The sequence below is a fragment of the Coniosporium apollinis genome, assembly GCF_000281105.1.
Source record: "Coniosporium apollinis CBS 100218 chromosome Unknown supercont1.10, whole genome shotgun sequence".
Taxonomy (NCBI): domain Eukaryota; kingdom Fungi; phylum Ascomycota; class Dothideomycetes; genus Coniosporium; species Coniosporium apollinis.
The window spans coordinates 51,876-79,832 of NW_006913272.1; the positions used below are offsets into that span (position 1 = coordinate 51,876).

General features: G+C 55.5%; 10 protein-coding genes across 10 annotated transcripts; 6 read left to right on the forward strand and 4 right to left on the reverse strand.

The window, feature by feature from the left end:
* Positions 1-3,022: 3,022 nt before the first annotated feature.
* On the forward strand, positions 3,023-5,176 carry W97_02581 (uncharacterized protein; the record flags this gene model as incomplete). Its single annotated transcript, XM_007780481.1, has 2 exons — positions 3,023-4,531; positions 4,583-5,176. The coding sequence occupies 2 exons, from the start codon at positions 3,023-3,025 to the stop codon at positions 5,174-5,176; spliced, it is 2,103 nt and encodes a 700-aa protein (XP_007778671.1).
* Positions 5,177-5,756: 580 nt separating this feature from the next.
* W97_02582 (uncharacterized protein) lies at positions 5,757-6,835 on the forward strand (the record flags this gene model as incomplete). Its single annotated transcript, XM_007780482.1, has 3 exons — positions 5,757-6,183; positions 6,268-6,314; positions 6,371-6,835. The coding sequence occupies 3 exons, from the start codon at positions 5,757-5,759 to the stop codon at positions 6,833-6,835; spliced, it is 939 nt and encodes a 312-aa protein (XP_007778672.1).
* An 86-nt stretch (positions 6,836-6,921) lies between these two features.
* On the reverse strand, positions 6,922-7,740 carry W97_02583 (uncharacterized protein; the record flags this gene model as incomplete). The annotated part of the gene is made up of 2 exons (XM_007780483.1): positions 6,922-7,627; positions 7,682-7,740. 2 exons carry the CDS (start codon positions 7,738-7,740, stop codon positions 6,922-6,924), a joined length of 765 nt encoding a protein of 254 aa, XP_007778673.1.
* A 2,212-nt stretch (positions 7,741-9,952) lies between these two features.
* On the forward strand, positions 9,953-11,236 carry W97_02584 (uncharacterized protein; the record flags this gene model as incomplete). The annotated part of the gene is made up of 1 exon (XM_007780484.1): positions 9,953-11,236. One exon carries the CDS (start codon positions 9,953-9,955, stop codon positions 11,234-11,236), a length of 1,284 nt encoding a protein of 427 aa, XP_007778674.1.
* A 1,314-nt stretch (positions 11,237-12,550) lies between these two features.
* On the forward strand, positions 12,551-14,208 carry W97_02585 (uncharacterized protein; the record flags this gene model as incomplete). The annotated part of the gene is made up of 2 exons (XM_007780485.1): positions 12,551-13,417; positions 13,468-14,208. 2 exons carry the CDS (start codon positions 12,551-12,553, stop codon positions 14,206-14,208), a joined length of 1,608 nt encoding a protein of 535 aa, XP_007778675.1.
* A 641-nt stretch (positions 14,209-14,849) lies between these two features.
* Positions 14,850-15,600, forward strand: W97_02586 (uncharacterized protein; the record flags this gene model as incomplete). Its single annotated transcript, XM_007780486.1, has 2 exons — positions 14,850-15,406; positions 15,489-15,600. The coding sequence occupies 2 exons, from the start codon at positions 14,850-14,852 to the stop codon at positions 15,598-15,600; spliced, it is 669 nt and encodes a 222-aa protein (XP_007778676.1).
* A 989-nt stretch (positions 15,601-16,589) lies between these two features.
* On the forward strand, positions 16,590-17,741 carry W97_02587 (uncharacterized protein; the record flags this gene model as incomplete). The annotated part of the gene is made up of 1 exon (XM_007780487.1): positions 16,590-17,741. The coding sequence occupies one exon, from the start codon at positions 16,590-16,592 to the stop codon at positions 17,739-17,741; it is 1,152 nt and encodes a 383-aa protein (XP_007778677.1).
* A 1,354-nt stretch (positions 17,742-19,095) lies between these two features.
* Positions 19,096-22,368, reverse strand: W97_02588 (uncharacterized protein; the record flags this gene model as incomplete). The annotated part of the gene is made up of 5 exons (XM_007780488.1): positions 19,096-20,133; positions 20,183-20,561; positions 20,614-21,216; positions 21,269-22,043; positions 22,107-22,368. The coding sequence occupies 5 exons, from the start codon at positions 22,366-22,368 to the stop codon at positions 19,096-19,098; spliced, it is 3,057 nt and encodes a 1,018-aa protein (XP_007778678.1).
* A 733-nt stretch (positions 22,369-23,101) lies between these two features.
* W97_02589 (uncharacterized protein) lies at positions 23,102-25,841 on the reverse strand (the record flags this gene model as incomplete). The annotated part of the gene is made up of 5 exons (XM_007780489.1): positions 23,102-23,725; positions 23,799-24,944; positions 24,996-25,404; positions 25,459-25,559; positions 25,662-25,841. The coding sequence occupies 5 exons, from the start codon at positions 25,839-25,841 to the stop codon at positions 23,102-23,104; spliced, it is 2,460 nt and encodes an 819-aa protein (XP_007778679.1).
* Positions 25,842-26,517: 676 nt separating this feature from the next.
* W97_02590 (uncharacterized protein) lies at positions 26,518-27,941 on the reverse strand (the record flags this gene model as incomplete). The annotated part of the gene is made up of 4 exons (XM_007780490.1): positions 26,518-26,798; positions 26,859-27,050; positions 27,103-27,215; positions 27,322-27,941. The coding sequence occupies 4 exons, from the start codon at positions 27,939-27,941 to the stop codon at positions 26,518-26,520; spliced, it is 1,206 nt and encodes a 401-aa protein (XP_007778680.1).
* Between the last annotated feature and the right edge of the window lie 16 nt (positions 27,942-27,957).

Below are 27,957 nucleotides of genomic sequence, written 5' to 3' on the forward strand. Positions count from 1 at the left end.
GTGTCAAGGCATGTTGGTGGAATAGTTTCAAGTAAAGATAGCAGCATACAAAGCAGCGCAGAGGGAGCGGTAGAGAAAGCAGCGCGTAGGAAGCGGCGTGGAAAGCAACGTAGGAAGCGGCGCAGAGGGACAACAGGACACAGTGGGCGCTACTAGCTACACTGTCAGGCGGTTTTGAACAAGAGAAACATGTTGTAACGAAGGACGGCCTGTGTGAACATAGCTGAATAGTGAAGAACCAGCTGGATATTTCCATGAAGCTCTCTGTTCTTCATTCAGAGAAAACACACCTGGTTTCTGTAGCAGCATCTCGTGATGGGGCACCGTCGTCTGTTGATTCTCGCGGTGCAGCCTGTGCCGCGCGGGGCCTGGTCTGCTCAGCCATTATTTCAGTGATAGACGTTGAAGAAGATCGAGGGCCGGCGAGGGCAGCAGTATATTCCATCGCGGCGGAGGCTCAGCAGGGGTAGACTGACGCATGATCCGCTTCACGATTACTGTGCCGCACGCGTCATTGGTCATGCCTTTCGATAGTCGCGCGGCTGCGGGAACAGCGCGGCAGGATGATGCTCCATGCCGCCAATGAGGTATTCCATACACCTCCTTTGCACATCCGATGGATACCCTGCTCGTCTGCAGGTGACCTGTCATGCGTTTTGTTCCGTATCCGAGCCTATCCATTGGTTAAAAACGGGGAAACGCGCTTCTGTAACCTATTAGATCGTGCAGCGTACACACCCTGCAATAACGGACACTAATCACTAGAGGTGAGATGGAGGTGTATAGGCGGGGAGGTTGAGGGTGGTGGCTGGGTTATAGGGTCGCAATTGTTGTAGTTTGTGCAGGCAGCGAGATGGTTGATATTGACGATGGGTCATAGGTACATAAGGAGTAATGATAATGCATACATACATACTTTCAAGTGAGTGAACAGCTACTTGGATTGTGAACTCTGCGCAGATGTGTTTGATCAGTCAATGAGCCTTTTCTCAAAAGCTTTGAGTTGTTGGCAAGGGGCTAATTTGGAGGTTGATACTTCTGAAGTCCGTACTCTGGGGTGATGACTGGAGTCTACGGAGTTCAAGCCTACGACAATGAGACGGCCTACCACTTCCACGGCCCGGTTGGTATGAGATTTGAGGTAGTGACAAGCTTCTCCACACCGCCTCGGTGCCTTATCTTAAGAATGCGGGCCAGACGCGTGGAGGTTGTAGTAACCAGGGTTCTGCATCTCCACGCGTCCCAACAGTGACAACTAGCACTGTAGCTACAGTTAACCGGTGCACCTCTAGGTGCTAGTAAATGCCTTGATCCGGACGGCGGCGAGATTGCGGGGTGCCATGTTTCAAGTACGAGCTATGAGTCTCATGACTGGCGATACGAGCAATCTTACTGCCCAGACACGAAAGACCGTAGTGTTGAGAGTGTAGACTCGAGTAGAGTAAGTAAGACGCCGTCGCTAGAATTCGAGGGCTATCTCAAGCTCGGGGCGAGTTACTCCGTTGGATAAAGACTCGATCGCCGTTGCAAAGCGAGCGACATCAGAGAAAACCCCGTGATCGTGCAGGGTGACAAACAGCTGACGACGCGCGCGCTCTAGTGACCATCGGGGAAAGGCTCGGGAGTCCATCCGACGGTGTCCAAGCTGGGGAGTTTGGGGGGTGGTCCGGGGGCGCATGAGTGCCCGTGAGGTGCAGATGGGGAATCGGGTGTGCACAGAGCCGCGGAGGTTTCCCACCACGGCGGGAGGATGCTTTCAGGGATGACGGCGAGCTCTCAAGGTCGATGCCAGCAGAGGAGGAGACGAAGCAAGTCCACAGGCCAGCAATCGGCGCGTGTCGGCTGCACAAATCTGGCAGAACTGGCATCGGCCGGCCACAGCATGATGCAAGACAAGCTGGAAGACGCGAGGCCAGACACAGGAGCGCTGGAGATCATCTCTTGAGCGAGCTCTTGAGCGTTGAAAGTGGTGCGCGGCCTGGCTTGGCCTGCCGACAGCTCGACCGACGGTCCTGGCCGTCAGCTGCCCTCACCGCGGTCGAAGCAGAGTCCCGGGAGCCCAGGGAGCCCAGGGAGCCCAGAAGGCGTGAAAGCTTGCACCAACGGCACGCAGCCGGCCTGGGCCTGCTGTGCCAAAGGGGAGGCTTGAATGCCCCCCGCGTCACATCCAACGCCCTGTGGTTGGCCTTAACGCCCTGGCGGCTTGGTCTGCTTGTTGGGTGAAAGTGTTTCAAAGTTGATCCCTCGTGCTTGTTCGGCGATGATCGTCGGCCTTCGCGATTGCTCTGCTCTGCTCTGCTCTGCTCTGCTCTGCTCTGCTCTGCTCTGCTCTGCTCTGCTCTGCTCCCGACTCCCGCAAACCCATCCAGACAACCGTGACCACCGTGACAACCGTGACAACCGTGACAGCCTTGGAACCTCATCCATTCTGCCCCCAACCTGGAAAGCAGCGCTGGACTGCCCCTGCATCGAGCTAGCACTGCGCTCCCAAACGCCGCCCACCTGCAGCGTCCGTCGTCGCTGCCAGCGGGCCCAGATCACGCGTCAGTCACGTCCCTCCAGCGACTCCGCCAGCAGCCAAGTAACACAAAAACCGACTGTGATACCATCAGCCCCTGACATTACCGTCGCCCTCGCACCTGCCCTCTGCTCGCTCCAACACACACACACACACACCAATCCACCTTCGCGCCGACACGAACATCTGCTAAAGGAATATCGACCCAGACCTTGTCGCGAAGGAGCCTTTCAATCCCGTCCACAGCCCTACGCCAACCACCCCGCAGTTGTCTCTACAGCACCCACCTGAGAGTCGCTCGCGACTGTTCTCCATCCAGACGACAAACACTGACCGTTATTGGCCTGGTTGTTTGACCCGCAATCTCCCAAATCTGGAACCGAACACCGCAATTCGAAACACCCCACCTCGCGCGACCCTCAGAACGACCTCCGCTCTAGAGCATTTCTAGGTACCTTATAACTGCCACCTCACCTCGTTCATCGTCTGAACACTAGAGGTCCCATGTACCGCCTTTTCCACGACGTTGCGCAGCCCGGCCACGCAATAACTCCCCTAATGACTCGCCCAGGACGCCAGGAGCGGCGGCGCCGCCTGTCCAGCACTTCGAATTCAGACTCCTCCGCATCCACTTCTCCCGAGCGAGGTATTGGCGACGACGATGACGACAATGATTCCTTCATGTCCCATGCGAACGACTCAGTATCCTCCCTTGCACCTTCGTTCGAGGAAGAACTGGACGAATCAGTACGCCGAGAAATACAGGAGCGATGCCGCATATCGCCCGTAAGCCGGCTGCCTGCCGAGTTGATGATCGCCATATTTTCCAGACTCTCTTCATCCAGCGACCTCCGAAGCTGCATGCTAGTATCGAAGGAATGGGCGCGGAACAGCGTGGGTCTGCTATGGCACCGGCCGCAGACAAGTAGGTGGCCGGGCTTACAGAACGTGGTACGGACGATAGGCAAGGTCAATGGTTTTTTCGACTACTACAACCTAGTCAAGCGGTTGAACCTGTCTTCATTGGGCGCCGAAGTCAGCGATGGAACACTGCAACCGTTTTCAAGGTGCAAGCGCATCGAGAGGCTCACCCTGACGCATTGCTCCAAGCTCACGGACCTTAGCGTGGCACAAATGGTTGAGGGAAATCGAAGCCTCCTTGCGCTGGACGTAACAGGCTTGGACGGGATTACAGACCAGACGATGATAGCGGTAGCGAAGAACTGCTTGCGGCTTCAGGGGCTCAACGTCACAAACTGCAGAAAGATTACGGACGAGTCGCTGGAGGCTCTGGCGCGGAGCTGCAGACACCTCAAGCGCCTCAAGTTCAACGGTTGCTCGCAGCTTACCGACAAGTCCATCATCGCCTTCGCCCACAACTCCCGCTACATCCTCGAAATCGACCTGCACGACTGCAAGCTACTGGAGGACGACTCGGTCACCGAGCTCATCCGCGAATGCCAATACCTGCGCGAGCTCCGTCTAGCACATTGCACGTTAATCAGCGACAACGCGTTCCTCAATCTCCCTCACGGCGCCACATTCGATGGCCTACGCATCCTCGACCTTACCGATTGTGGCGAGCTCGGCGATGCAGGTGTGCAGCAGATCATAGCCTCTGCGCCCCGTCTGAGAAACCTCGTTTTAGCCAAATGCCGCAGAATCACCGACCGCGCTGTGATGGCCATCACCAGGCTGGGAAAGAACCTGCACTACATCCACCTAGGCCACTGCAGCCAGATAACGGACGCAGGTGTGTCACAGCTCGTCAGATTGTGCAACCGCATCCGCTACATTGACCTGGCGTGCTGCGCGAACTTGACGGACCACTCGGTGCATCAGCTCGCCAACCTGCCGAAGCTGAAGAGGATAGGGCTGGTCAAGTGCGCAAACATCACGGACAGGAGTATCCTCGCGCTGGCGAAGCCGAAGCTGGCTGGACATCATGGGTCCATGAGCCCTAGTTCTCTTGAGCGCGTGCATCTTTCTTACTGCACGCTTCTCACCCTTGCGGTAAGCCTTGAACAATCCTTTACCCCGTGATTGGGTGCTAACAGTGCACAGGGCATCCACGCCCTCCTAAACAACTGCCCCCGCCTAACCCACCTCTCCCTAACGGGCGTCCAAGCCTTCCTCCGCGAAGACCTCCTGATACACTGCCGCGAAGCACCCTCGGAGTTCAACGAGCACCAGCGCGACGTCTTCTGCGTCTTCTCTGGCGCAGGCGTCAATCGTCTCCGGGACTACCTCAATGGGCCCGACACGCATATCCCGCCTCTGTTTGACGAGACGGACGGGACTATGTACGACGACGGGGATATTGACGGGGACGAGGCGGGCGGGCCGGCGGATGATGGGGAGGACCTGACAGAGTTGGAGGGCGATGACGTCCAGGTTGTTGATGTTGGACCGAATCTTGGCGCGGGTGCTGGGCCAGTGGTGGCCTGGAATGGTGGACCGAACACGGGGCCGAATATAGCTGCTGCAGCACAGGGATCGGCTGGAAATGTGGTGATGCTCCCGGATGGCGGAGTGGCTCTGCCACATGCGCAGCAGCAGCAACAGGCCACCGCGATGATGGGCGCAGTGGGCTTGGAAGAGATGGATGATGAGGACTTTGGGGAGGGAAGCGAGGTCATGGAGAGTGGGCCGGTGTAGCAGTGAGGCTGGTGTTCAAGCAGGACTGAGGAGGTGGTGAGGCGGCATCTGAGGGGGAGGTGCTCGAAGAGGTGGTCGATACCCTACTCGATTTGCGCACGACTACAGTGCATCTTTAGAGCGAAGGCGTTTCTAGGCGTTTCCATCTTCTCACGGCCTCTGCATCTTTCATTCGCGAGCATCCGGAGCTGTGTACAAGCATCTAGCTTAGGCGCTGTATGTCTTATCCAGCATCTGGTTCTGATGGATGGTCCGCTTTTAGCAACAACTTTCTCATTGCATAGGCAACCCATATGCTTGCACCTGTGAGACGTTCTCCCAATCAGCTTGATGTCGTGCCTTGATTGTAGAGCTATACCCTGTTGGTTCTTCACCAAATATCAGCACAACGCGGACCCCATATCCAAACCCTCCTCACTCCGCAACCGCCCAGCCCTCCCAAATCGATTCCCCGCCCATTACCCTAACTACTCAGCTCCGCCACGTAAAGGCGCCTCCCAGATCCCCGCCCTCAGTCGGCCACCAACCCACTCCCTCTACGAATACCACCATCAATATATCCTCAAACTAAACACAACCAATGCTCCCCTCCCTCCTCCGCCTCCAGCCCCGGAATCCCACCACCGCCACCCCCCTCGATCCTGAAACGATCTTCTCCGCCGCCTTGGGCACCATCTTCACCGACGACGTGCGCAACCAGCACGGCGACCCGGAAAACGTGATTGTCTATAATTCCGTGTATGGAGAGCTAGAGTTTAGAACCTCGGATCCGGTGAAAGAGGAGGGGCGCAGGAGGTTCGCGCACTATTTGTGGAATGCGGGCGTGCTTTTGGGGGAGGTTATTGGGGGAAGGGGTGTGAGGCCGGGGGGAGAGAGGGATAGGGAGTGGAGCGGGATGGAGGAAGGGGACAAGCGGGAGGGGGATGAGGGAAGGAGGTGGTGGATTAGTAGGGAAGAGGAGGAGAGATGGGGCGTCAAGAGCGAGCGGGTGTTGGAGCTTGGGGCAGGTGTGTGAGTGCTCTCGTGGAAGAGGCAGGGAGAAACCAGTGTGAGAGGAAGATATAGGGGCTGATGGGCATTCTGCGGCTTAGGCGTAGGGCTCGCTGGTATTGTTAGTGTTTTGGCTGGTGCTGAGGAGGTTGGCATCATTCCCCCTTTCCCTTTTCTCTCTCTCTCTGCTAACGGTTCGATCAGGTTACTATATCAGACTACCCAGCCCCCGAAGTCCTTGCTACGTTAGCAGAGAACGTCTCCACAAACGTGTCTGGGCACCTCCGCTATCGCGTTAATATTGAAGGCCACGAGTGGGGCGACCTGAGCACCCCGTTCGCGCTCGCCAACGCGGGCCGCTATACCCGAATTCTAGCAGCAGATTGTCTGTGGATGCCCGACGAGCACCACAACCTCGCAACGTCGATGCTGCACTTTCTGTCTCCAGCTGAAGACGCGCGTGTGTTGGTGATGGCCGGGTTTCATACCGGCCGGGCGAAGTTGGCGCCGTTCTTCGAGGTTGTTGGGCAGGAAGGACTGGAGGTCGAGGAGATTTGGGAAATGGACGCGGATGGGGAGAGGAGGGAGTGGATGACTGAGAGGGAAGGCGAGGGCGTGGCCGAGAGAAAGAAGTGGACCGTGGCAGCTAAGTTAAAGAGGAAGCATTGAAGCTGATCAGCGTCAGTACTCACCAAGCAATCACACAAGAGAGTATATCGCGGCGTCAGGCATCATAAAGCGGAACCGCAATCGTGTCATGGACCGTGTTCGTCGTCTCTTTTTCTAAAGCAGACACTCGCGACCTTTGTTCCCTCCACCCCGCCAAACCTGAAGCTGGGATATCTTATCGAATCCTCAAATACCAGCCCCCCTCCGCTGACATGAAACCACCATCTCAGCTCCGCCTCGGTCCAGTTACAGCTCGTAACCAGCAGCCTTCCGCCCCTCTTCACCAGCTTTTCAGCCCGCTCCCGATATCCCTCGCATATCCTCCTCCCCTCCGCACCGACCTCTCCGCTCAGGCTGATCGCGTCGAAGGTGCCCTTATCCAGAACCACGTCGAAACCATCTCCCAGCCACTCTCCAGCTTCGGAGTTCAATATGTCCCATTCTTCAAATTGCACAGCACCCCCGCCAGACTCCTCCTCTCCATCCCCCCCTAACAGCCCCACCCTCCCCTCCTGCACCCGTCTCGCCAGTCTCACACTCGCACCACTATAATCCAACCCCACCATGGGTCCCTCCCACCCTGCATCCCTCAGCGCAAACAGCATATGTCCGTTCCCAGTCCCTAAGTCCAGAAAACTCGTCTCTCGCTTGTCTAAGATGCCTTGATCGTCAAGGCGCTCGAGATAGGAGAGGACCTTGTCCTCGGCGTCGGCGTCGGAGAACCAGATGGTGCCTTCGTCGGAGGGATTGGTGGCGTGGTTTGTGAGTTCGAGGGCGTAGGTTCTGTCCCAGCTGGTGGGGAAGGTGAGTGGGAGGTACGGAGGAGGGATGGGGAGAGTTACGAACTATTCTTTTGTGCCTAGTTCGCTGGGTGCCAGGTGTTCGGCTGGCATGGAGGTGGCCATTTGGGTGTGGACGGGATGTTGAGGTTGCTCAAACACTGGAGAGATGGTAGCACCTTAGGAGTACAACGGGCCTATGATTTGTGGACATGCGACAGGAACGATTGCTCTCCATAGATTGCTGGTCAAAGATCCGGATATGACTATCGATAAGGATTTTGATGCCAAGACATTGCTCCTGGGTAGAGTTCAGCCTGCCTTTTCCTCGCCATTACAACACAATTTTCGGTCTTCGACGATGAGGATGACTCGCAGACGAGATCGTTCCTTGCGATTCAGTTTCACTGTGCCAATCGCTGTTGTTCATGAAGTAAGCAAGCAGAGTAGTCATTCTCGAGCAAGATAAGACTTGCTGAGGGTTCGTCCTCGGTTTTTGCTACATGGCAGACAACCAGCAGTAAAAGAACACAAGAAGATATCCGTTGAGGTCAGCTCAGAGATCTGCGCGAGAGAGGTTCGTCTTCCAGCTTGTCAACACGGCGCCCATCAGCATCGTGTGTTCGTTCTGCACGAAGCCCGTCCAGCACGGGACTCAGTCCGAGTCAGGTGCGCCGGCGGCGCTCAGCTCCTCAGCTGGTGGACCCGAGTGGGATCTGCGTGGGATATGGAGCCGCGGCCAAGCGTTTGCTTCAAAAGCCCCACGCAACGATCCGGAAGGGCGCCGCATCTAACCGGCCAGTTCAGCTTCGTTGAGAGCTGGTGCAAACATGCAGGATGCCATGCGTGCAGTTCACCACGACACGAAAGCAGCCTCCAGGCAGTTCACCATCTGCTCCAACCCGGCCGACGTCACAGCAGATGCAGATGGATGACTGATCGGAGCCAGTGATGCGAGTCATGAGCCGTTGCAGCAGCCGTCCAATCAGCCCCAGCGGGGATTTTGTTGCTGTCAATTGACCGATCTGCAGGGCGACGGCGCCGGGAGCATCCTGACACGCCTGACACGCCTGACTCCTCGTGGGGGCCTGAGAATGCTCAAAACGGCGACGAGGGCGGACGTTCGGGCCGACGTTCGGGCGCGCAGGGCTGAAGAGATAAGACGCGCCAGCTGTGGTGGGGGGATCGCTGCGCTCTCAGCTCAATGATAGCATCTCGCTGTGCCAGATGCCAGATGCCAGATGCCAGACGCCGGATGCTGGCTACTCGTACACGTCGGCAGCTCTTACCGCTGCCTCCAGGGACTGACAAGAGTCGCAAAGGCGCACTTGCTTTTGATAGTTAGAACAAGGCGCGTGGGATGGCCGGGAGAGTGATGGACACCCTTAGGTAGCGCCGACAGCGGAGCTTCTTACGCTCCTGGCGCAGTCTGGAACGAGACCGACGTCGGTGCCTCCCCCTTCTTATCTGCTTCCACATTCGTGCCCCCAGCCCTGTCAGAGGGCGACAGCCAGCCATTCAAGGATGCTACTCCGTGCATGGTGCACACCATTGCGAGAACAGCAAGGCCGGAAAGCTTGTCAGGCTTGTCAGGCTTGTCCGCTGGCCCCCATGCGTGCGCGGGAGCTAGCCTTGGCTGCGCGGGATGGCGGCATGGCCGTAGAGGTAATCAGTTCCTGCGCCTTCAGCACCTTCTCCACCACCGTTCCGACACCGTTTCCTGTTCATGAAAGGAGCACTCTTTTCCTTTGTGCTGGTGGAGAACCACTGCTGAAGAAAATGGCTCGTGGACGTGCTCCCATATAGCTGGTCATGAGCTGACAGGTGCGTCTCCTACTCTTCCAACGGGTAGCTACGCCGCGGACTTTGAGCCTTTGTCGTGTACGTGATTCTCGTACTGATTGATGCCATCTAGACATTCGGCCTTCGCCCGCCTCTCGCCCGCTCACTACCTTGACGCGTTGACGAACACCTGCACTTCCCCTCTCGCCATTTTATGGGCGATTCGACCTACCAATTCATTCTTTATACGAAACAGGGGCATATCCTCCTCTAAATGTTCCATAATACGCTCCAGCCATTGGTGCACCTCCAAAGACCTCAGCCTCCGCATTCGGACCAAAAGTTGCCTCGTGGAGAATGCGGCTTTCTTCATGGGGAGACACGGCAACGTTGCGATTGCAACAGCTTCTGGCTGAACAAGGATGTCCCAGGCACAAGGTGCGGATGCGGCCACCAAGCCTGGCATCACCATGCAGAACCCCCAGCGGCGGTATCTGTGGAGGAGCATCTCGCCGTGCTTAGGAAGCTGGAGAACCTGGAGCAAGAGCTAGACAGCATGCGTCGCCAGAGGGATCAAGATTTGCTTCTCTTGAAGCAAAGTGAGGTTGGCGTGTACGAGAACATGCGGAAAATGAAGCTCTTACTCGATGACAAAGTCGAGGCTGTCGTTGATAGGCTACACGCGCTGGGTAATCTCGAGAAGCGAGTGGTAGCCATTGATGAGTCCCAGATACAACTCGAAAGCAAGTTCGACGAGTTCGAACGTAGCCGAAGGTTCCAGTCGGCCTCAATCACACCCGTACAGGAACTCACGATTGCGCAGACGATCGACGAGCAGCCCGTCCGCTTGGAAAAGCAGATGTATTCTTTCTCGTGGAGCCTCCGTATTATATTGGTCCCACACAAAATGCAGCGATTTGCTTTTGACTACGACAGCGTCGCCAACAAACGCTGCCAATCGCGTAATTTTCAGCAAGACCTAAAATTCTCTGACCGCGAATGCGAGTCATTCGTTCGAGCCGTAGAGATTGCTTACTGTTCTGTTCTTCACGGTCGCTCGTGGGTTCCGTTGGCCGGACACCGATCAACCGAACCTCAGCATTTTGGCCGCATGGAACTGAACCAGCTGGCAGCTGAATACTGCTCGGCCGACCTATGGAATCATTCTTTTCTCGATCACCACTGTGTTGCACACGATAAGCTGGCCGGCGACGTTTTGTACATCGCTTTGCAGAATGTGGACCTGACGTGGGAAGAAATCAGGCAATTACCGAAGCTCTTCGGATCCGACGAATCCTGCTGGGCGCACGACGAAGAGCTAGATGGAAAGATACGGGGCTTCTCCAACGGCATGGACACGAAGATGACGTACGGTTACTTGGACCCTCCGCCCTCGTACACAGGCGCTCACTGCGACATCGACAGGCTTGCATCACCTCTCGATGTCCTCACTACCGCCTCGGCGCCCTATCACCCCCTGGATGCGCTTCGCTATCCATCTACCTATTCCGGCTCTACACTGATCGCGCCTGACCAGGTGACACTATCCGACCAGTCCGGTATGTCAGTGAGGAGTTTCAACACCGAGATATCCGACGACGAGCATGTGGGCAAGAAGCCCAAACTACGCACAAAGGCCTCGGCACCGGCTTTGCGACCTTCCACGGCTTCGAGCTCCGGTTCTCAAACTGTCTACGTCTCTGGCCGCTCGAAGAGGAAGATGACGGTTAGGGAGAAGGACAAGCAGCCCGGACGGTCGTTTGCGGATTGGAAAGCGCCTAAGATCAATAGTCTACTTCACCGACACGATGCGAAAGATAGATCTACTGAGGCGTCGTAGTGGCGTTGGTCCAAGAAATTCCCCGGTTCCAAGTCTGGTCAAATCTTCTTTTCTTTCTTGAACAGCGCTTGCTGCGTAGCATATATACCCGATGGCGTTCTGAGAGTCACGTAACGGCGCATTGGTAGAGACTGGATAGGTACCCTTAATGGCGCTCTGGAAGCAGCCTCCTCCTCTCAGCTTCACGGATTGTTACAGATCGTTGTAATTTCATCTTAACTTTTTGCAGGGCCTAGAACAATGAAAACGTTGAAAAATAAAAAGAAGAGATTGATACGTCTTCCTCGCCAGCGTCTGCCAAAGAGGAACACGTAAAAGTATTCAAAAGCATACGGCAGTAAGTGTTCTATCACGAACGCGTAATTCGCCAACTCACCATGTGTACCAACCCAGCAAAAGGTATAGTCCCAGCCGAACATGCGTGAATGCAGGTGAATACGGACGAGGCGGAGCAGATGTGGCGAAATGTAAGCGCGTCACATGCCGGGTGCAGGTTGAAATCTAAGATCCTATTTCAACCTCTCCGTTTCCTTGCAAGAATTGCTGACAGACAGTTGCAATCAGCTCATCACCTGTAACAGTCGCAGCCCACAAAGTCGCATCATGTTAGGTGCTGGGTTCGTTGCCGTCCTTACCGTCGGCGCTTCCGTTGTCCAGCTCATTGAAGGCTGTGCCACGGTCGTCAGCCGTGTGCGGGAATATCGCCGAAATATTGCATTGCAGGATATCGCAAATCAGCTGCCACTGTTATCCAAGGATGTCGAGGCTCTTGGTTCACCTCGATGTATCGAAGGCCTTGACACTGCGACAGAGCAAGCGCTTGTCCGCGTACTGGAAGGATGTTGTCGACAGCTCGATCGATTAGACAGATCAATCGACTCACTGACTCCACCTTCGAACTCATCCGCCTTTAAGAAACTCCTCTGTGGCCTCGGCAGTCTTGGAAAGATACCAAACTCTAAGAGATTCGTGGGATTCTGAACAACTACAAGTCAACAATAACCCTGCAGATCTCTTCGAGGAGCTTCCAGGCAAATCATAAACGATCAGCTCAACCCGAAGAGCTAGGAGGTTACTTCGCGGTGCCTAGCATCCGCGTGTTTACTTTTGTCGGTCGCCAACAGTGTCTGACCGATATTGCTGAGCCGTCTTGAATTCAAAGCGAAATCCGGCTATAGCGGTTCTGACTGGGATCGGTGGTCAAGGCAAACGCAGATTTCCTTGGAATTCTGCCGACGAAGTGGCTTGGAATACCGCGGTATCTTCTGGGTTAACGCATCGTCCGAGTCGTCAACGATCTGTGACTTCGAGCGCATGGCCGATCTTTTGAGCAGCAATGGCGGCTGCAGCACCCTCTCAGATTCCTCCGCGGAAGTCACATACGTGAAGGACACCATACGGACCTGGACAGGCAGATGGCTGTTAGTGTTCGACAACTACGATACGCCATGTGCGTTCACAAATATTGCCGAGTACTTCCCTACCGCCGCAGGCGATCCGCCAAACACGATTCTAGTGACTAGCAGGCAGCTAGAGTGTGGAGGACTTGGAGCTCACATCAAAGTAAGCGGACCTACAGAAGCTGAAGGCTTGGAGCTGCTCATTTCACGCTCCGGAGCAACATCTGGCGACCCTGATCGGTTTGCTCGCCAACCGAAGTGGGGGAAAGTGATTGTGAACAAGCTTGGCTATCTTCTGCTCGCTATTGATCAGGCAGCAGCCTATATCACCATTCGTCAACTGTCTCTAAAAACCTTCCTACAGCAACTGAAGTCGCGGAAGAGACTCATCTTGGCATCAGCCCCGACAACCTCATGGGAGTATCGGAAACGGTCTGATGACGATAATAGCCTCCGCGGAGAGCACTTGTCGGTTCTTACGACTTGGGGTTTGTCCTTCGATCAGATATCTGGTCCGGATCCGGGTGCAACACGCGCCTTCCTTATCCTTTCAGCGTTTCTCAACCGCACTTATAACAGCGAGATAGTCTTCCGTAACTTCGTCGAGCGGAGTATTGTCGGAGGTGACGGTATTGCATGGGCGGAGCAGTTCTTCCTTGATAGGCGGCGGCATTCATTTCAGTTCCAAGACACCATTGCAGCGCTGGCCAATTTATCGCTGATCCAGGGCATATCATTCACTGGTCAAGAGGTCGGGTTTTCGCTTCATCCACTCGTCAAGGTGGCCGCTATCTATGCTTCGGTTTATGAAACCTTGCTAACGAGCCGCAGGAGTGGCTTCAATTACGATGTGGCCTGAGGACACAAAAACGGCTGAAACATGAAGCGATCTTAATGACGGTGGTGTTGGTTCAGACCAAAGAGTCCGACGGTCTCCCGCTCCACACTAGACGAGACCTACTCAGCAACATCGATTGCTGCATGGAGAACAGTCGGACATCCCTTCAAACGACAGAAGATAAGGTCGCGTACAGCGGAATCCTAGAAGGCCACACAACGACCTTCGCCACTTTCTACGGCCGTCACGATCTACACACTGCGGCAGAAGAATTGTTCCTCGAATCTGTTCGATTTCAAAACAATGATGCCTCGACTGTGTTGCGTACGATGAACAATCTCGGAGCGCTGTGCATTGATATGTCGAAAACACGTGAAGCTGAGCACGTTCTTGGACTTGTGCTGGCCGCAAAAGAACTCACTCTGGGCCGCGACCACTTCAGGACCCTGAATACGGTCAATAACTTGGAGAACGTCTTCACGGCACAGCTACTGTTCGACAAGGCCACCGACATGTATCAAAGAGTGCTTGCCGGATACCGCAAAACCTTCGGCAACGCGCATCATAGCATCATTCAAGCCTACAACAACCTCGCGGAGCTTGCGATGAAGCGGGGAGATTTCAAAGGGGCAAACGGCCTCCTCGATTCCGTACTCGACGCCGCAAAAGCCTGCAACAAAGGAGATAGCGATCTGGTCATCTATATAGAGTCTAATGTACCCCGGTTAACTTAGTCTATCGCCTCCACCGCTCAACACCGCTCAACACAAGCATCTAGATGTGCGCATCGTGATGACCGACGCCAAGCTGGACACTCGTACGAGTAGCAGGGTTAATTTCATGACCAGCGCAAAACCCGCAAAACCTGCAGGGCGATGCGCCACTTGCCGCTGCTGCGACTCAGCCGCAAGCCACCCGGAGCCATTCGTGCCGGCAGAACGTCCCGCGCGCTGCATTGACGATCACCACGCTGCACATCGCTTCTTAGTCGAGCCAATTTCAGTCTTACTGCCTTGATTTCTGAAACGCGCATGCTTCCAGGTTACTCCCGAAGATGGTATTCTTGCTTGCGAAGATGGCGTTCTCATTCTGTTGTGCCACAGGACAGCCTGTCACGGTGACGAGCGTTGTGCGCTTGACTGATTCTTGATTTCACTCTGCCCAATATGTCCGTGTTGGGCTTCTGTTCAGTTCCAAGGTTCTCCACTGCTATCCGTGAAGCTACATATTGCCGTCCACTTCTCATAATCATCCTCAGAATTGTTGTTATCCATTACCTGCTTATCTAGCTCCACGTCTCATTCCACGCCCTACGCGTCTTACTTCTCCCCCACCTCAAAGGTGCCTGAATTGCATCACCAACTCCTCCTCCACCATGGCCCGCCGCAACACTCACAGCACCGCCTCCCGCACCACCACGGAGCGGGACACCGGCCTCCTGACGCGCTTCGTCCCCGACTCCCTCAAGCACACGGCCCTCTACCGCATGCTCCTCCGCCTAACCCGCATCCTCCAGTTCCTCTCCTCCACCATCTCCCTCGGCATCTTCTCCAGCCGCGTCTACAAAGTCTACCGCCTCGTCAACAGCATCAAGACCGCGCGCGGCATCTCGGGCTCCTATGGCGCGATCGAGGGTATTCTGGCTGCTGCGGTGCTGTACACGCTTATTGCGATGCTTATGAGCCTGCTTAAGAAGGGCGGAGGGAGCAAGACGCTGAGATGGCTGTTCGTCGCGCTGGATGTCGCGTTCGTGGGGGCATTTATTGCGGTTGCGATACTTACGAGGCCGGAGGGCGGACCAGCGGGGCCGAGACACTGCTATGAGGATCGGAATGTCAGGGATGAGAACATCGTGACGGGCGAGGTAGCGAACACGAGGGACAAGAGCTGTAACCTGCCGTGGGGCACCTTCGTTTTGGCCATTATTAGCACGTAAGTGACGGGTCCTTGCGCGCGCGGTATGAACGATGTGGCGCCGTATTTCCAGCTTGCTGACGTAGTCGGCGCCGCGCAGAATCCTCCACGCCATCACAGCTGCCTTCCACGAAGTCCGCGACCGTCGCCATGACAGGCTCGACGAGGAGACTAGGCTTAGGCGCAGCCAGGAGGTTGAGGTTAAGCGTTAAGGACGTGTAAGCGCATGGTGGAGGGGCTCCTACAACGTAGGGCAGGTACATCGAGTTCCTTGATCATCGTGTCCAACGTGTTGAGCGCGGAGCCCGATGCAGTGAGGGCCTATTGCAAGTTTGGATTTCTCACATTCTTTTTAGCATTTTTCTTGCTACGAAAGCTTATACCCCTTCGATAGCGTAATAACAATGTGTTTACTCTTCTTATGACAGCCGGTGAACTGGCTATGTCAAGCCGGACGCCTGAGAGGGTCAGCACAGACTCTCTACTCTGGAAGCTGGTCTCGGCTCTGTTATTCTAATAGATAGTCTTTGCAGCTATGATAGGCCCTGGGGTGAGAGTGGGCGAGTTTCGGGTGAGGACGTAGGTGATATAGGTTAGTACAATTGTGTGAGCATCTGCAGGGTTGAGCGAGGGTGAGCATTGTTCTTGAGTAATAAGGTTAATGAACACTCCGCACTCAAACCTCACACTCCTCTGGTGCTACTAGCGTCACCTCGCGAAAAGAGAAGGGTACAAGAATGAAAAACACATAGTAGTAGGTGCTCGCTAGTAGTCACCCACCTGTCAGTCTCCAATGTCGCCAGCTGTACTAGCTCTCAGCCTGATGCAACAAGTAGGGGGGTCGTCTACAAGTAGCCCGCTCATGCAACCCCCTTGTAACCCATCCCGAACTGCGAAAGCGGCGGTGGGTAGAGCGCCACTCTCGCCTCAACTTCAGCTGTTTTCCTTGCATTTAGTCTGCGGGGTCCACGCTTTGTTCCGCCCCGCGGTTAGGCTTAGCAGTGGTGCACTCAATGCAAAGCTCAGCGGACAGCATTATCATGCTTCCCATCTCAGCTACGCAGGACATCTAACTTCCATCTTTCCCGTCCTTCGTCTTCTCTTGTGCTCCTATTCCGGAACGTACTCACTGTCGCATCAGCAGCTTGTTTCCCAGACTGCCCTCGGTTCTTCATCATCCATTCACTCACCTCCGATCAAGATGGCTCCGAACCCCAATTCCCTGCTCGCTCGTCACCGCCAGCTGGCGCCCACGGCTTCAATTCGTGTCTCGCCGCTATGCCTCGGCGCTATGACCTTCGGCGAGTCGCACCAGGACCGCTACGGTGAATGCAGCAAAGAGGACGCTTTCGCGATCCTCGACCACTTCTACAGCGAGGGCGGGAACTTTGTCGATACCGCTAACGCCTACCAGGACGGCGAGTCGGAGATGTGGGTAGGCGAGTGGATGGCCAGCCGCAAGAACCGCGACCAGATCGTCCTGGCGACCAAGTACTCGACCGGCTACATGGGCGCCCATAAGGACCAGATCCAGTCCAACTACACCGGTAACGGATCCAAGAGCATGAAGCTGTCGCTCGAGGCGTCGCTTAAGAAGCTGCAGACTAGCTACATCGACCTGTTCTACGTCCACTGGTGGGACTTTACCACTACCATCCCCGAGCTGATGCATAGCCTCAACGACTTCGTCGTCTCCGGCAAGGTGCTGTACCTCGGCATCTCCGATACACCCGCCTGGGTCGTCTCCAAGGCCAACGAGTACGCGCGCTGCCATGGACTGCGCCAATTCGTCGTGTATCAAGGCATGTGGAACGCAGCGATGCGGGACTTTGAGCGCGACATCATCCCCATGACCCGCGACGAGGGCATGGGCCTGTGTCCCTATGGCGTGCTCAACCAGGGCCGCTTCCAGACCGAGGAGGGCTTCAAGGAGCGAGAGAAGAACAACCCGGGACGCAAATTCATCCCGCTGTCGGAGCGCGACAAGAAGGTGTCCAAGGTGTTGGAGAAGATTGCCAGCGCCAAGGGCGTCAACCTTCTAAACCTAGCGCTCGCGTATTGCATGCAGAAGACGCCGTATGTCTTCCCGATTGTTGGGCAGAGAAAGGTGGATCATCTAAAGGGCAGCATTGCTGGCTTGGCCGTCTCCTTAACCGAGGACGAGATCAGGGAGGTTGAGGCTGCTTACGAGTTTGACCACGGGTTTCCGCACACCTTCCTCAGTGGTACGCTGTTCGATGGCTCTACTCCCAGACAGGCCGAGGGTCCAGGCGATGTTGGGATGACAAAGCTCGGCGGTACCTTCGACTGGGTTGAGGGGCCGAGGGCCATCAGGCCGCCTAAGAAAGAGTAAGGTACTGGTGGTGGTGAGGGTGTGTTCTGGCTCCTGAAGCTCTTCGGTCGTTTTCCCGAGCAGGCGCGAATGTTGCCGTTAATCCGATAGATACCTTGGGAGAAAAACAGAATCATCCTTTCGCTGGCGTCTATCCGCGATGGCTTCAGATAACTCATGGATGGTTCACGAGCACACAGAACCACCAAATGTAATCACCCGCAAGCGCTAAGCCTGCAGAGTACTGGAGCTGTCTTGGACAATCACGTCAAGTCAACTGAACCTGTCTGGCCGCCAAGGTCGTCTGTTGAATACCCTGACGTAAGAATTACTATACATTAGGTTTGCATTAATCTTGATCTTCTCCCGGTGATAGATCAGAGCACTTTTACAATATGTGTCTTCAGAGTTTACGGCTTTCTCCTCAGGCAACACGCAGTTTGGTCCGTGGGTGTTGATATGATCGAGGCATTGCTTCCTGGGATGTGACTGGAAAATGCTTGTTCCCATTGTCGTGTTCGTTCTCCTCCTCGCGACTTGTCTCTAAGCTCTGTATTGCACTAAAACCGACGTCCTCAATTCATTTTGGATGCATCAGCCGTCAATCTGGAGGCCCCCGCGCCTAGACTCCTCAACAAATACCACAGCGCCAAAACCGCTTGGGTTTGGGGCGCACCCCCCGTTGAGACTGTCTTATGTGCCATGGTAACGCTAGATGTAAAGCTTGCTATGTCACTCCTTAGTCGGAGTCTACAGCGGGCTGGCTGTCTACTACGTGCTGCCCACGTACACCTATCCTAGCGGAACCCCTAGGATCTTCTCGGGAGCCCTTCGATGCGACTACCAATGAGAGCGACAGATTGTCAGGCATGGCGCACAAGGGGCCTCGAAGTTGAATTCTGCAAGAAAAATCTTCGCACAGTAGCGAGCATTGAACGGCTTGGCGGAGATTGGATTCATGATAGGCAGTGTAGGCGGAGAAAGACCCGGGTGGCCTTCGTGAAGAAACATCCATGGAAAGGAGCTTCATTTTTTTGGTAGTCATTGTGAGATGAACTGGAGGCTCTCCTAGCGTTTCTACAGTTGTTACAATACGTGGTGGTGTATGGCAGTTCAGTTTACACAAGCATCTACAATACAAAAACAAGTTTGCAAATGCGAAAATGCTGGTGACCCTTTTGCTATCACCCGTACCATCATGAACCAAGTATGATCTCAAAACGCCAGACCAGTGATGGGTATCGTGTGCGCCGACCCGAGTACATAGCTCATCCAAGATGCCCCGCGTAGCCCAACAGCGCCTCAAAGCGACTCTACCAGAAATGCCTATGCTATGACGGTTTCCTGTATCCCGTTATCCCGCGATATGCAAGCCCTACCTGAACCTCCCCTCATTCTCCCATTTCCCCACCGGCCCGTACCCCGCCGGCGCCCCAAACACACCCGCCCACTCCTGCCCCACAAACAGCTGATTTAGATTCACGCCCTCCGCCCCAGCTCCAACGCCGCCCTGCTGCACCCCCCAAGGCCCTCCGCTTTGCGCCTGCCGCTGCGGCTGGAAGGCGTTGCCATTGCCCTGGGGCTCCAGCTGCTGCTCCTGCTGCCCGCCCTGCATCATATACATCGGCATCGGCCCAAACAGCTGGACATCTAGTTCGCCACTGCCGTCTGGATCCGGGGTTCCGAGGCCGCCAGAGCCGGAGGGCAGGCCGGACGGGAGGGCGGAATCGGGATTCTGCATGAAGAGGCCGCTGTTGCGGTTGCTGTTGCCGCCGGGATGCGAGGTTGGTGGGAAGGTGTAGAGCGGGTCGGGGAGGGTGGATGATTGTGGTAGACCGCCACCGCCGGGGGGCCCGGAGGCGCCGTTGAAATCCATGTTGAGGTTGCTGAAGGTGCTGTTTTCGAAGGTCATCATTGGGGGGTTCGGGTAGGCGAAGGGGTCGGCGGAGGGGAACATCATGGCGGAGAGGTCGGGGATGGGAGGGTAGAAGCTGCCGCTGTTGGTGCTGAAGTCGGTCGTTTGGGTGAGGGGTGAGAAGTGTGGTTGTGGTGCGGCGAAATTCATCGTCGGCATGGAAGTCGATACGCTAGTTAAGGAGGGTGGCAGACTCGAAGCGTCCATGAACTCGGGGTTCGGAGCCCCTGAGTAGGTCGACTGGACGCTCAGATTTCGTTGTGGGATAGGTGCTGGATAGGCGACGGCGCTTCCTTGGTGATCACTGTTACTGAGAACCTCAGGGACTGTGTTTGCTCTCTTCAGTGAGTACTGCGGCAAGTCGGCTTCCGGCATAGACTTGACTGGTGCGTTATCCATGGCGTACTGGTTTGGCGATGGAGCCTGGCGACGCTTTCTGTTGGCCGCAACCACATCGCGACTGCGCTTTATCTGTTCTGATATTTGATCGAAGAGTGGCTATAGCACTTAGTAAGCTCATAGTGACAACGGGTGAAACCTGACTTACCGACAAAGTTGCCGTGCACCTATCTGCCGCCATGCTACGTTTGGCAAGCTGAGCCAAGCACTCCTTTCCCTCAATGGCATCGCGAAGCACATCCTGAGTGGCGGCGTTTTCAGGATTCTCCAGTGCGAAAAAGATGAGAGTCAATATGGCGAAGAAGGTCGTATACATCGAAAACCAGTAGCCGCCTATCAAAAGGTTCCGCTTCTTCATCTCCACACAAATGTGGACGATATTTCTCGAGACGCTGACACAGGCGGATGCACATGCGTAGGAGCGCTTGTCGATTTCCTGGGACTTGCAGTTAGACACGTAGTGCACAAATGGGCGGTAGAGCATCATCTGTGCATGCGCGTAAGCCATGCGTAGCATCTGCTGTACTCTATTATCCAGTCAGTAGTTGAGCGCTGAACGCCTTAGGTTCTCAAACTTACCGCACAATCACAGGCGGTGCTTCTCCACCAGGCTTCACCCCCATAGGTAGCCCCTCTATCCACACGTTCAATTCCATCTCAATCTCGCGAATCTTAGCGTAGCTGACGCTGTACCGACCTTGACTGGCCGGACTTCCCTTAATCGGATAGATATAGCGCACTATCTTGGACAAAATCTTGAGGAGATCTGTGTGGGCATTTGAAGCAGCTTGAACAGTGATCGTACCCTGCGCCATGGGTATGATCTCCTTTTCGGTAATGTTCTCATCGTTCACCTCGCTGGGATAGTCCTGGTCGATCTCGTCATCACTTACGGCGTGTGGCAGACCGAGCAATGCGCCGACGAAAATGTCCATCTTTCGCAAGACCCAAAACAACCTCTTGCGTGTCTCCGCCTCAATTGGACTGAAACCGTCGGCGAATGATCTGTGCATGCCCATACGTAAAGCGGATCGTAACGCGACACCGATATACGAGTAGCATGTTGATAGTTTCGCAGAGCATTGAAGGAAAATAATCATAAATGCGATCGCTTGCAAAGAATCGAGGTCTCTGCAGTCTGCGATATCCATAACTTTGCGCGCAGCCTTGAAGTATTTGAAGCTGTTTTAGTTAGCAAGAAGTCAATCGATACTGCCTTTGGCTCTCGACTTACCCTTCATCTATTGCAGCTCCGTATCCAGGAGTATCTAGCTCCGCATGACCCTTTGAAAAAAGAGAACCCACAGCCAATGCCGTGTACAAAAGAGGAAGGAAGCTGTTTTCTTCGGTTCCGTAGTCTTCTGGCGCTATATCATACATCCTGTCCACTTTCTTTACGAAGGTAGGCCAGTGTACAAACCTAAGAAGGATGGTGGCATCGTTGATAGCGTTGTCGGCAAGCTCAAGGGCTACGCTTTTAGGTGGCAGGTCCAGTCCCACTAAAGAGTTGTTGTGGGAATCGCTCGGTGATCCAATATTTGAGTGCGGTGTATCGAACACTTGCGACATTGGCCGCGACTTGAGAAACGGCGTTGACCTTCCGACCGCTCCCATAATGTCTCCGAATTGATCCCGCAGCCGGCGCATAAAGCTAAGTCCAGAAGAGTGGCCATGATAGTCCCAGTTGCCCTGTTCGTCCAGATCTAATTGGCCTGTAGCCCTTACCATGGACTCCAAATGAGCGTCTGTGGCTCCATCTGCATCATTCAAGGGCTGTTCCTGCTCAGGCCGGGCGGCCCGGTTGTTATGACTGGCGTCCGCGGACGCAGGCTGCATCTGGGCCATCAAGCCTTGTCGCAGCGCGGGCTCGATACGGGGATCGTTTAGATCGACATTCGGCAGTATGGCCCTGAGTAGGGCTTCATATCGGCGGCACCGATTCTCCAACGCTTCGACGTATTGCGGGGTGGCATTGCGCCTACGGTTTGAGGGCTGATCGAAAGTACAGTCTGGCGCAGTTTAGGCGTTAGTAGAGTTCTTCTCTGCTTCAAGACGTGCTCTCAACTGCCTACCGTAGCTGTAAACGGTGCAATGCGTACACGGCTGCTTGCCGTCGCATTTGATCTTCTTCCTGCGACACTCATCGCAAGCTCTTGTGACTCGCCGGCGTTTCTGCATCGGCAGTGCAGGCCTCGAAGCTTGCTCGCCGCCACGCTCTGCTCCTGGCGACGTTTGCGCCGGCGTATCGGGAGCCTCAGCGTCCTGCGATGCCGACAGCTCCATTCTTGCGCTCTGCGATGCGTCATCGAGCACGTCTAGCGGTGATTGGTCCATGTTGGCTGGCTTTCGGAATCCGGGGGATCTTTGCAAATCAGTCGAAGTGCGCGGGCCCGCGATGGGAGGGAAGACTGAGAGGTGGATTCGACACGGGCAGATGTAGTAGCTAAAGGTGGAGGGACCCCCTTTGATCTGCCTAGCAGGCCTAGAGTAGCTGATGTGTCGGCGTGCGACATGCACGGAATTGGGGGAGATACGCAGGAAGTCTGTCTGTCTTCTGAGTGGGGCCTGCCCAGGCGCTCACGGCGACTAGTCCGGGGCCGCTTACGGAATCTCGAAACCACGAAACCACAAATACCACGAAACCCCCCCCGCCATGCCAAGACTGTCGCTAATGTCGCTAATGTCGCTAATGTCGCCAATCTCCGTCCCCGTCTCCGTCTCCACCGATCTCCGTCTCCACGCAAAGCCTCCACGCTCTGATCGGCGAGCGGGAGATCCCGTTCCCTCAGCCCTACCTGGGGAAACATCACCATAACCAGATAGCTTCGCCTTTGGAGCATTGCAATGGGTGTTACGGCTACGAACTATCTGCTCTCTGGGAGCACGTTCGTCTAACTATCCATAAATTTGTTGTGTGGCAGCTGTTGTGTGGAATAACTAACCAAAGCAAAGACTGGCGAATGGGTTGCTCTGAACGAGCGAGGAAGACCCTCCGTGTGCATCCAATCGGGTTCCAATCTAACATTTCCCACCACTCCCACCACTCCCACCACTCCCACCACTCCCATCACCCACACGCCCTCTCCAGCGTCAAAAACGCAAAATGCCCCCCCACAACCGGCCGCGCGAAAAAGTCCGGCCCTGGAAACCCACCATCCCCCTCGGTATTATACAAATCAGTAAACGGCCTGTCCGTCTTCGTCTCATTCAGCCACTTCGCCACCCTATCCAAAATCTCGGACCGCACCGCCTTGTCCGCCACGGCAGCCGCCTCGAACTCCCAGTCGGATTTCGCGTACAGGTGCCGGCTGTCGAGGGGGAGGCCGTATTTTTGTAGCACCGCGCCGTACCAGGTCGACTGCATGCTGTAGATGCGGTGGGGGATGAAGTCGGTGGGTTGCCGCTTTCTGGGCTTGCCGTTGGGCGATTTGGGGGGTTTGAGGGGCTCTTGACCCCCGTAGCGGTTGCTGCGGCGGAGTTCGGTGCCTTCGGCGCTTTCTTCTGGGGTCAGTTGAAAGGATGTTAACGAGGCGTTCCCGGTGATCGTAGGATGGAAGCAGAGGACCGCGTCGGCGTAGAGGGAGTACAGTGTCGTCCAGCTGCCGTACCAGTCGTAGGCGAGTTTGGCATGCGAGCCATCGCGAGAGATGCCGAACTCTTCCCATTTCTTGACGTATGTATCTGAGACGTTCTACCCAGGACTAGTGTTAGAGATGGAACCAAAACAGGGTACATGGATCCAGAGGTCGAGTATCGCGGCTTACCCGATAGAACTTCGCATCCGCCTCATTCTCCAATATCTCCGCCAACTCACTCATCGCCTTGATCCCAACAATCCCTTTCAGCGCCAAATTCGTCTGCAGAGCCAGCCAACCCGCAAAGTCGTCCGTCGAGAGCTGGTTATGCGGCTCCAGACTAAACTCAACGAGGTAGCCCGTCCACTGCTTCCAGAGCCGGTAGCTCTTCTCCAGCCACATCTGGGCTTGCTTCTCGCCCTTGGCTCCGCCGCCCCAAGAATCGTCCAGGCCTTCGATGCCCTGCCTTTGCTCTAAGGATAGCGGGAACACACTCCCCGCTCCACTGGCCTCGATGGAGATGTTGCTGCCTTCCACGGACCAGATAGACTGCGCCTCTTGACCTGAGCCATATAGAAGAGAGTTGACCAACGCAAGACCCATGATGAGCATGTCCCCACACTCTTCAACAGGCATGTATTCATCGCGTCCATCCGCATGGCCCGTAAGGTTAGGGAAGTGCGTCCCGACGTCGTGCATGGAGTACTTGTTCGGGTATTGACCGCTGAGCTGGTGCTCCAAGAGCGGTTCCAGCAGGTATGCCAGCCACCGCGGCTGTGTGTACAAGAAGAACGGGAAGGCGGGAAAGATAACGTCGACGGTCTGGCAGTTTCCGTTCGAGGATATCTCCTTGAGGAAGATTAAGGGCTCATCAGGTGTTCCGGAGAAGCTGGTTGCGCCCATGACTTGTCGTGCGGATAGCGCGACGATATCGACGTAGCTCGAGGAGCCGGAACGGTAGGCGTCAACGGCGAGCTGGTTAGAATAATTCTGAGCGAGGTGCCGGGCGTTGGCGAAGTCGAGATAGTGATAGGTCAGCAGAGCGGCGTCAGTGTGAAACCAAGACTTCCAAAGAGGCCGCATGAAGGTCAGCCCGCGAGCGGAGGCGAACTGTGTCACCGGGTCTTGGACGTGTGCAATGGTGAAAAGAACGCTATCAGACTTTGAAGCGGCGGAGGACGCGTTTGCCTTGAGCACAAAGGATTTGGAGAAGGCAAAGACGGGCTCTTCCTCCATTATGCCCCGGAACGAGGAGTCTACGGAATCTTGGAGAGTGCCGGTGTTGGAGAAGCGCTGGCGTAGCATGGCGGAGGTGCCCGACTCATGGCGAACGTCCTGCTCGAGTATTAGCTGGTATATCCATCACCCCCGAAATCAGACGCTTACGGATGACGCTGAGAAGTGCAGCTGGCCCCATTCTGCACGATCCTGAAACTCTGTGAACAACTGCTCATTCTGCTTCTTGATTTTCCACGTCTTCAGCGCGTTCTTCTCGTCGATGTTGTTCTGCACAAGCTCCCACTCGATGTTGCTTCCCCTGTCCCCACTGACCCATAGCCCGTTCAGGTCAATATAGAGACTGATGTTGAAACTGCCCTTGACGTGTATGGACACATATGCGGCCGGCAGTGACTGCCGCAGAGTCGAGGTAGGCGTGATAGGCGACAGGAAGGACACGACGACCTCCAACGGCTCGGCCCCAGGGTTACTGCTCGGCGCAGGGATATGGTACGTGAGATTTGTAGTAGAGGCGTCATACTTAGCGCCGAGGTAGGTCGGGAAAGAAACATTGTATCTGACGAACCACGGTCAGCCCTGTGTTTATCCTGTCTACCATCCAGTCGCTTACCCTTCAGCATGGTTGGGTGATGCGAGCGAGTCTTGCGGCCGACCTAGGAGGGGGTATACCGTCTTCGAGTCCGGTACATGAGCTAATATTGAGAATCCAACCTACGCAGGTGCTCTTGGTTAGCACAGCAATTCCCACGGCAGCTTGCCGGTCCACTCTAGAGCTCTTCCTCCAGCTTCCAGAGCTCTAGTGGGATTATTCACCTCCTGGCCGGTATAGAACATAGGCCATTTGCTCCACGGCACGTCCCTCGCGTTCCCCAACCAGGTACTCAGGTATGGGTTTCGGACAATGAGTGGCAGCACCGGCGGCGTTAAGGTTGAGGCCTCAGCGACGGCTGCGAACAGCGCTGGTGCTGCTGATATGCAGGGTAACAATCGCATCTTGAGTAACAACTGCCCTGCATACAGGAGTGACAGGGCGGGTCAAGAGCACAACGACAGAAAGCTCAGGGAAGAAGACTTTTCAGCACTGCGGCCGTGGACAAAGTTCAGGATATATCATTCTGCTGGTGCAAATGCACTGTAGGTATTGGGGGAAACCTACGAAGGCAGCAAGTGCTACGGGACGGACTGGATGCTGCTCGGCTGTCAGCTGCCGTGTCTTGCATGAAACCGCGGCCGATCTGCTGACGGGCTGAATGCGGGGGACCGGGAGCCCCCTGCCAGATCTTGCAGGGAGTCCCCGCAGCAACATGTGTGCCTAAGCGCCTGAGTGCCTGAGTGCCTGAGTGCCTGGCAGCAACCTCACATCGTCCAGCGCATGCTCAACGAGCCGGCTCAGCTTCATCCCCACATACCTCGCTGTGTCCTCTCTCCTACACGACATGGCGGCGATTGCTTTCTTGAGTCCACCCAATTGACAAACCCACATCAGAGCCCGCCGGATCCATAGCACCATAATGAAGCCCTAACACCGTTCCAACCGCTGTCCTCAATACACACGAACCCATCACCCACCGTTACCAGCCCGCCCGTCCACCGTCCCTTTGTCGCCTCGAAACATCTTCCCCACGACCTCCCTCAGCAAAGCCGTCGATGTAGTCCTAGTCCTTACAGCCTAGGGCTCTGGGCTCCCATAACCCTTCGTCTCTGCCTCCCACTTGACCGGGCTGGGCGTGTGCCGCAGCCACTCTCGCTTGTCGGAAGTTTCGAGATCCGGACTTTCGATGTACGCGCCCGGTATTGCCTTCATTGGAGACGTGGACCTAGTGGCCGCGGACGAGATGCTCGAGGGGAGAAGTGTTAAGGCGCGGGATGGTGGGATGGATAAGCGCTTATAAGAGCGGGAGGGATCGTTTGTGATGTTTTTGTCGGCAGTAGCATGACCCGCGGTTGTTGCTGTTGCGGCAGTGTATTGGTCAGCTTTGGGTTCAACGAGGGCCAGGCGGCTAGGCTTACTGTCATTCGGCGCACCGTCAGAGGAAGACGACGAAGATGATGATGAGGATAGGCAGGTCGCGGGTGTGTTGGCGTGCCTTACGTCGGCGGCCGTAATATTGACGAGAGAGCTGGCAGAGCTGGCGGAGTCGGCGGACAAGAAACCTCTGCACGGGTCTCCTTGATCGGTGATGCCGAGGGCACGAAGCTGATCTGGGGCTGTTAGTACAGCCGAAAGGTTCGCGTGAGTGGTCGGTGGCCGCACCCCAAGAACGGTACAAGTATCTGAAGGTCGCGTATGGCTCATCAACGGGGGCAATGAGGGCGAACTTGTAGAATCGGCGCGGCTGGTGCCTTGCTTGACCGCCTTTGACAAGACTGGGGATGTCAGTTTGAAAGCTCAGTCACATCTTGGGGCGGGATGTCACTGCTGCCAGCGCCTGGAGAAGCACGGAACTGCTCCGTCATGAATGCTGCTACTCACCCGATACCGCCTCCCGTTTGTCTCCCGATCTCGCTCTTGTCAAATTCATTGACCTGCCTGGGGACTCTCTTTCTGCCCTTGGCTCTGAACACTTTGATCTCAAAGTGACCCTGCACATCACTGACTACATCGTCTTCAGTCGCGCTTCGTTGGAAAGACAAATTCCTCCTATCTAGCTCCCTTGTGCACTCGTGGTTCTCCTCGAGCTCATAAAGACCGTACATCATGGTGCCCTTCCACTTGTTTTCTTCACCGACGCACCAGCTTACGAAATGAACCGAATTGACGAAGAGTTTGAAGAGATAGTACGCCGTCCCTGATTCAGTGGATGGATCTGTTCTTGGCGACTGAGGTGGTGAAGGGGATGGCTTGATGCGATAGCGGATCCAAATTTGTGTGTTTGGTATGTGAGGGATGTATCTTGAAACTATGGTCTCATTTTTAGAGAGCTCGGCGGTCGGAGTGGAACCCAGGCTTGAGCTTGAGGTAGAGGAGGAAGATGAAGCGCTGTCCGAGGCGGGACTTGATGGGGTGGATGGAGATTGAGAGAATTCAGGAACAGGTGCTATAGTTTCGCGAGGCGTAAACAGCTGAATGGTTATGCTGCGGTGGGTCGGCATTGTGGCTTTAGCCCGT